This window comes from Diabrotica undecimpunctata, chromosome 1 (genome assembly GCF_040954645.1).
Source record: "Diabrotica undecimpunctata isolate CICGRU chromosome 1, icDiaUnde3, whole genome shotgun sequence".
NCBI lineage: Eukaryota > Metazoa > Arthropoda > Insecta > Coleoptera > Chrysomelidae > Diabrotica > Diabrotica undecimpunctata.
This window is the reverse complement of record NC_092803.1, coordinates 103,612,949-103,621,291: the sequence shown is the minus strand read 5'-3', so window position 1 is coordinate 103,621,291 and position 8,343 is coordinate 103,612,949. Positions and strand designations below refer to the sequence as shown.

Below are 8,343 nucleotides of genomic sequence, written 5' to 3'. Positions count from 1 at the left end.
ATATATATATATATATATATATATATATATATATATATATATATATATATATATATATATATATATATATATATATATATATATATATTTGGGCACCCGTGATTTGGGACACATTTGATTATTTCATTGGCAGTCTAAAGTTTATATTTCACAAAGAAATCAAATTAAATTGGTTTAATATATCTGCCATTACAATACTTTTTCATTTTCAGCTACATTTTTCTATTTTTATTCCCAACCTTTTCATAATCAAAAATAATTTTACCATCCTTAATTGTAAATTTTGATATTATTTAGATTTAGAACACAAAAAAAATTACAATAGTTAAAAAATATTCTACCTACGACTATGCGTATTTGGGTGTAAAGTGTCACCAATGACACGAAATTAATAGAAAATTGCTACTACATTGGCCGGATAGCCCTGGTAGCTAACACCAAACAAATGAATAGAAGATGAAGAATAACTTACATAATATTTCAAAAACTAAGGTTATGATATAATCTGTTGGATTTTTAGTGAAAAATAAAACGAAAAATCAAATTCTGATATTTTACATTATAAGAATGAGTGCAGTTCCAAGTCGAGGTTTAGTTGGGCTTATTAAAAGAGGATGGAACGAAATTCCAGAAATCCTGGGTAGTTCAGTTTTTGGTTTAGCTGGGATTGGAATAACAGTTTATTCAGTGTATTTATATTATCAAAAGGATGGAGACAATAGAAAATATAAGGAGCAATACACTGTTTATAGACACGATGATCCAAGGGTAGCAAAATTAAAACCATAATAGATTTATAAAATATTTAGTCCTGTAGCAACTTTATTTCATGTTGTAACTTTCTTAAAATAAATACATTATTTATTAAAGTAGATTTTTATATTCAAATTTACAGTTAACATATTTTACAAATTTTAAGTCAAATTAAATGAACTAATGAGAAACAGTAAGATAAGCTTTTATTTACAGTATACTACTGTTTACTTCATGATATGATCACTAATAATTATATTATATGGTATCAACTTAACTTTGATTAGTAAGATATTTATGATTCAATTAAAAGTGTTGTTTTTTTTTCTATTAATTGCTTACAATTTTATGTTATATTTCCCTGCACCTTCAGTTTTTTTGATTTAATTGTTTTTATTCCTCTTCATGTGTGAAATAACTAGTCTAGAGAATGTTTCGATTAAGTTAGCTACAAAGAATCTTCAGTAAAACACAAATTTGTGTTTGTGGTATTGCCACTATATGATTTGTATATAGCACATGCTAAAGAAAAGTGACACTATACGAAATTTACATATTTTGTACTGATGGCGGCATCTACTACAAAATTTAGAATTACACAATACAATAAAATTATCATTTTCTAGTACAACTATTGCCGACTAAATGGCAGAAATCCGTTTTATCATTATCTGAAAGATGATTTTCTACAATATTGAAAACTGTCATTATGTCAGTGGTGACGAACGTGATTACTACAACTTAACATTCAAATTGTGAAATAACGTCTTCTTCAGTATAAGAACACTTTACCTGTATCAGTTTTAAGGTTAGTATTGACTTTGTAATTAGGAATAACATCACTTTATTTTTAATGTCACTATGGCTTTTGGTTTGTAATAATAATAATAGCTAAATTAGCCGCTTCCAAAAGCGACATTCATTGTTTAGTGTCAGTGTTCCTTATACATCTTGTAAATATAATTGACTTTGTGGTTAGCAATAACACCACTTTGTCTTTAGTGTGATTGTAGCTGTTAATTTATAATATTAATAGCTGCAGCAAGTGATACCATAGCGTCACGTTTTGTTTAGTGACATTGTTGTTTATACGGTTCTTTAAATATATGATTACATTCGGCTTTTATGTCGTAATTTACTGCAAAGTTGAGACTGTTAATTATTAAAATTTTTAAACGATAGTTTTGTTATCATTTTTTTTTTTAATTTGGTTTATTCAATCTATTAATATCAATTTTCATTTTGTAACAAAGATAATAATACACTAATCATATAGATACTAATATCATAATTTTTAAAATTGAAAATTTTATAATTTAAAATGTAAATAAAGTGGTGTGGTAGTATTATTGTACCAATACACAAGAAAGGAAAAAAGGAATCGTGCATGAATTACAGAGGAATCTCACTAATCAACACTACATATAAAATATTGGCTTCAATATTATTAAAAAGATTAGTACCATACGCTGAAGAAATAGTTGGTGACTACCAGTGTGGTTTCAGGCCTGGCAGATCGACGACTATTGATCAAATATTTACAATAAGACAAATGCTTGAAAAGTATTGGGAATATAATCACGACGTGCATCAGATTTTTATAGACTTCAAACAGGCTTATGATTCAATTAATCGTGCAACATTATGGAAGGCAATGATCAAGCTCAGCATACCCAAGAAACTAGCTGCGGTAACACAAATGTGTATAAGTAATTCTTTTGCACAAGTTAGAATAGGGGGAAAAATATCAAATGCTTTCTGCGTAAATTCTGGACTGAGACAGGGAGATCCGTTGTTTAACCTTGCCTTAGAATATGTCATGCGAAAATATATCCAAAAATCAAACCAGACATAACTGCTCGGGAGCAAAAATCATAATCGCCTTTGCCGATGACGTAGACACAGTAGCACAATCAACATTAGAAATTAAGGATATTTTCTCGAGCCTTGAAGAAGCTGCATTAAACATCATTCTAAAAATAAATGAAGACAAAACAAAATACATGGTTGTCTCAAAACAAGAACGACTGCGAATAAGGCAAAACATTACTATAAATGATCACAACTTCGAAGTGGTTAAAGAATTTAAATATCTAGGAGCAACAATCACAAATGACAACAAATTAGAGCGAGAAGTTAAAACGAGAATAATGGCAGGAAACAGATCTTTCTTTGCAATGCAACATCTAATGAAGTCAAAACTTCTTTCACGAGATACAAAAATCCCGATGTATAAGACCATAATACGACCAGCAGTCGCGTATGGAAGCGAAACATGGACGCTAACAAAAAGAGAAATAAATAAATTGCTGTTGTGGGAACGTAAAATTCTTCGAATGATATATGGCCCTTGCAGAGACAGTGTGACAAACGAATAGAGGGGCAGATACAATAATCAGCTAGTCTCTATTCGGAAAAGAAAACCTAGTCAGATATATAAAGGCCAGTAGACTCAGATGGACAGGGCATGTGATACGCAGTAAAGACAATCGCGTTATAAACAATGTGTTCTGGGAAAGGCCAGAGGGAAGGGTCTGTAGGGCGGCCTAGAAAAAGGTGGAAAGATGCAGTCAAAGAAGATCTAGAGAAAATGGGGGTGTGACAATGGGAATTACTGGCACAGGACCGACAAACATGGAAGACAATAGTAAATGCAGCAAAGACTCACGAAGAGTTGTAGCGCCATTGATGATGATGATGTAAATAAAATCTGAGAAAAACTGTAAAAATAGTTATTTTGACTATAAGTTTACCTTTATGTTTCTGATGCTCAATATTTTCTTTTAGACTTCAGAATGCTACATATAGCACATATTCCAATTCCAACGGAAAAGCAAATTATTAACGAGGATGTTTTACTGTCAACAGCATCTAATGTGGAAGATCCCAATTTAAATACTCCCATATTATTGAATGATACAGATCTAAGTGAACACAATAATAATACTGTGGACAATGTTTCCGGTTTTTTTCCAGTGTCAGACGACAATAAAGAATATTTGCCATATTCATCCAATACAAAGAAACGCCATTACAAAAATTTGCTGGCACCATCCAATACAAAAAAACTATGCAGGGCCTCTTCTAGTTCCGACTCCTCTTCAAGCTCTGATACTTCTTCTAGCATCACTTCGTCTTGCACAAGCTCATCTTCCAACTCAGGTTTGCCAACTAGTTCAATATCAGGCACTCATAAAAGCGAATCAGAAGAACATCCCGTTTATGTTGCTACGGAAAACAATATTTCTGTCGAAAGCATTAACATGCGACAAAATACTCTTGACAATTATATTGATATTTTAGGTTTGGTACAACCCGACAATCAATTAGCGCTACCCTCAGTTACACAGTCAGATTTTGCTACAGGCATTCAAAATCTGTCCTCCAAACCAGCAGACGATTGCGTTGTACCAAAAATAGTTAGAAGACCTGGACAAAGTAGGAAGGCAGTTGCTAAAACTTTGAGAAATTCAGGACAGGAATACCTGTCAGCTTCTCGTAACCATAGGGTTATACCTGCAAGAAAAATGGGATCTCCATGTACAACTCAATGCCTTTTAAAATGTGCTGACCACATTTTAGAAGAAATTCGAAAACAGATATTTGATAGCTATTGGGCTATGGTATCGCTGACAAGTCAGAGAATTTATTGCAAGGAGTATGGTATCTGTTATCCCAAAATATCAGTACAAAATGGTTAACAGTAACAGGAAACTTAAACAATCTTTTCATTTGAAAGTAGATACATCTAAGACAGTGTGAGTATGTAAAATTTTTTTCAAACTCTTGGAATATCTGATTGTCCAATACATACTGTAATATCAAAGATAGATAACAAAGGAATAATTGATACACAACAGAGTGGGAAACATGCAAAATTAAATGATAGCTTATTATCTGCTGTATGAAATCACATAAATGGAATTTCACGAATAGAAAGTCACTATTTAAGACAGCAAACCCTTCATTTGTGGATATTCAAATAATATAGAAAAATTTTTAAAACTGATTCAAAATTAGCTTCTTTGTTCCAAAAAAAGATCAATGTGATCTTTGTGCAGCATACAACATCGCTCAAACAGGTAATAAGGAAGCTCTTCAAGAAAAATATATTCATACATATTTCTGAAAAAGAAAATTCGAGAAATAAAAATAACGATAAACTACTGGTATGCGACAATTTAATAGTAGCATGTTACGACCTACAAGCTGTTTTGCCCTGTCTAAGAAGTGATGTCTCAGTCTTTTACTACAAAAGTAAAATGAATTGTTTTAATTTCACTATATCGGCAATAGAAAGAGACCACACTGAGTGTTTTTTCTGGAATGAAGTAGAGGGCCAACGTGGAGCAAATTAAATAGCAAGTTGTGTTCTTAAATATATTAGAAAGATGTCAGAAATGACTGTATCTACTAACCTAAATATTATTTTCTACTCAGATAACTGCAGTGGTCAAAAAAAAAAACAGTTTATGATTTCTTTGTATGTTTATTGCTTGCTAACCTTAAAAAACTTGACTTCAATTACACATAAGTTTCTAATAAAAGGTCATACACAAAATGAAGGTGACGCTGCCCACTCTACAATCGAAAGAGAAGTAAAGAAATCTTTAAAGTCCGGTCCTATTTATGTGCCTTTGCAATACGAAACGCAAAGGAAAAAAGCAATCCTTATACTGTAAATTAATTATGTTAAATATTTTTACGATATCAAGGAACTTGCAAATCTAGTTAACTTAGAACGAAACAAAGAAGATGAAACCGTAAAACTGACTGATATTAAAATAATAAGAATTGAAAGAGATGAAGATAATATTAAAGTAACTTCGTACTACGAAGACTATAAAGAAATTGATATAGATGGTTCTAACAGGTGTAAAACACGGAAAAATCGACCAATAAATCAGCAGTTTCCATTAAAGCAATTATATTCCACACGACTTTCTTTGATCTAATTAAAGAAAAAACACATACAAAGCATGATAGACCAAAAACCTGAATATTATATTGTATCATATTATAATAATATTTTATAATTTTTTCTAATTTTTTTCTTACTTTTTATGTTAATTTCATTCCGATATATTTTCAAACTGTGTAGCCAACGGTACACATTAAGTTTTTTTTTATATTTTTAAAAATGTTGTAACTTGTTATTTTCAATAAAAAATTATATAACTATAAAAATATTTCACTGCTTATACTATATTAAATGATTTTACTAATTTTTTACTGGTATCAGACTCGGAAACAGAAAAACTACATAATTAAGTGTTTAAGGTAATAAATAAGGTTTTAAAAAAATATCTTTCAGTCACTAACTTTATTTCTAAAAGATCATATTTCGCAACAAAGTATGTCAAAAACTTTAAACGCTGAATCTGTAAAATTGATTATTTTGGATAGTGTCACTTTTCTTTAGCATGTGCGATATGTTTTATTCCTCAAATATGCTTTGAAACAGTACATTTTCATTATATTATTTTATGGAATCTGGTATTTTTTAATTTTTTTTTATTCATATAAAACACAAATGAATGAATAGTTGTTTCTTTCGATATTAGTTTCAGTTAGTCATTAGAAAAAAATTTTGTAATTCCCCTTTGGTCAATTAATGGATAAATTTGGCAATAGTGTCAAAACCTTCAAAACACTAGTTGTCAGATTGCAACAGATGTTCAGTAGATTTCAATTTTATGACCATTTCCTTATCATTTTAAAAATATATATTAAAATCATTACAACAGAATTTTAACTTATTATTCACTTTCTAATTTTATAAACATATGCAAGATTTTGATCAAATAGCAATTGTCATAAATTTGGAAAAGTTTCAATATATCAATCTAAAATTAGTTTGTTCGATTCTCAGAAGCAACTATTTTTTTTGTTAGCTCTCTTTCCAATACTCTCTCTCTCCAATGGCGCTACAACCCAAATCGGGCCTTGGCCTCCTCCAACCTTGTCGGTCCCGCGCCAATCTTCTCCAAGTTCTCACGTCTAGCAAATTTTGCGCGTCCGCTGCCACTTCATCCTCCCATCTTTTCCGTGGCCTTCCTTTTGGTCTTGCGCCCTGCATTTTACTATCAAGGGCTCTTTTCGGCAATTTTTCTGTCTCCATTCTTACTACATGACCAGCCCAGCGAAGTTTAACGAATTCCTTTCCACACTACTTTTTTTAAATCTTCAATAAAAATCGATATATTTTTTCTTCAATAAATCGTTGTCAAGCAAGCATTTTTCTTTAACTTTACAGGAGAGCAATAATAAAGCAACCTACTTTGGTTGACAACGAACACAGCAAACCAGCCCTTGATGGTTTTGGTATGGGAACTGAATGAAATACAGGGTGTTGTGGTTGGGAATATTACATATGAAGTTGCTTTATTGCGATTACAGTGAAATCTGTTTAGATTTGTTTAAATCTAAAGTTTGGATCATAAACAAGAAAAACAGCAGTAAGATAGTAGCAACAGAGATGGAATGCCTGCGAAGATGCTGCAGAGTAACAAGAATGGATAGGGGAAATAATGACGAAATAAAGCAAAGAACATCAATAGAAACAGACATACTAACATATATAGAACAAAAAAGACTAAAGTGGTATGGACATGTAAGAAGAACTAGCGACAGCAGATGGATAAAGAGAATAACCGAATGGAGCCCCATAGGAAGGAGGAAAAGAGGACGACCCCGAAAATCCTGGAGGAACGAAGTAGACGACGCCATGAGTAAGAGAGGCCTAAACGACGGAGAATGGGACAACTAAGAGAGATGGAAACGGTCGAGCGAGGGAAGGCAGTGAATACTGTAGAATCCCTGAATATATATATATATATATATATATATATATATATATATATATATATATATATATATATATATATATATATATATATATATATAAATCTAAAGTCATTCAGATATTCTGTGTGAGATTTTGCATCTAATGAAACAAAAAACCCATTCGTCAAAAAATTCAGTTATGTATGTTAACGATAAAATAGTGAGTATAGAAAAGAATCTTGCAGTTGCCCACTTATATACCTACCCACCTATTTGAGGATATTCCAGCCTACACTAAAGTTTATACCTCTTAAAAACGTAATGTAAAGTTAAAAGAGCACTGTGCATGTAATTCACCTCCCCTTTCTACGGTCTTCCATGGCGCTCCAAGGAACAAAATCTCTAAATCCATAAATAAATAACACAATCTCCAGTAGGTTGCATTCCAGTTTTGACACTCCCTAGTAAGTATTCCTCATTCAGTAGAGGAATGTAACTGGCTACTTAACTCCCATTAAGGTGAAGGTCATATAGCTGTCCTAGATATCATTTTAACAGTGTTATAAGTATTCATTTACTAATATTTAAGATTCTGATATGTTGAAGATGGTTTTTAATCTCTACAGTAAATGAGTGAATTTCTTAGTGCTGAAAACACAGTAAATCATTATCTCGCTCGATAGTTTATATCTGGAGATATGTTCTAGGACATACACTGCAGTGTTTTAAACATGAATCTGGTTTGAAGCTATGTAAAAACTTGAAATTATCTCAATTGCAATGAAAAGTTAAAATAAAATTTTC

At 31.4% G+C, this 8,343-nt stretch overlaps 2 protein-coding genes across 2 annotated transcripts; both read left to right on the top strand.

Moving 5' to 3' along the window:
• The first annotated feature begins 428 nt into the window (after positions 1 to 428).
• NdufA3 (NADH:ubiquinone oxidoreductase subunit A3) lies at positions 429 to 869 on the top strand. The gene has a single exon (XM_072545740.1). It carries the CDS (start codon positions 568 to 570, stop codon positions 787 to 789), a length of 222 nt encoding a protein of 73 aa, XP_072401841.1. The 5' UTR covers positions 429 to 567; the 3' UTR covers positions 790 to 869.
• A 151-nt stretch (positions 870 to 1,020) lies between these two features.
• Positions 1,021 to 7,607, top strand: LOC140451827 (uncharacterized). Its single transcript, XM_072545728.1, has 2 exons — positions 1,021 to 1,561; positions 3,541 to 7,607. The coding sequence occupies exon 2, from the start codon at positions 3,549 to 3,551 to the stop codon at positions 4,452 to 4,454; it is 906 nt and encodes a 301-aa protein (XP_072401829.1). The 5' UTR covers positions 1,021 to 1,561; positions 3,541 to 3,548; the 3' UTR covers positions 4,455 to 7,607.
• The last annotated feature ends 736 nt before the right edge of the window (positions 7,608 to 8,343 follow it).

Coding starts and splice junctions, on each gene's coding strand:
- LOC140451827 (XM_072545728.1), top strand. CDS start 3,549: ATGCTACATATAGCACATATTCCAATTCCAACGGAAAAGCAAATTATT.
- NdufA3 (XM_072545740.1), top strand. CDS start 568: ATGAGTGCAGTTCCAAGTCGAGGTTTAGTTGGGCTTATTAAAAGAGGA.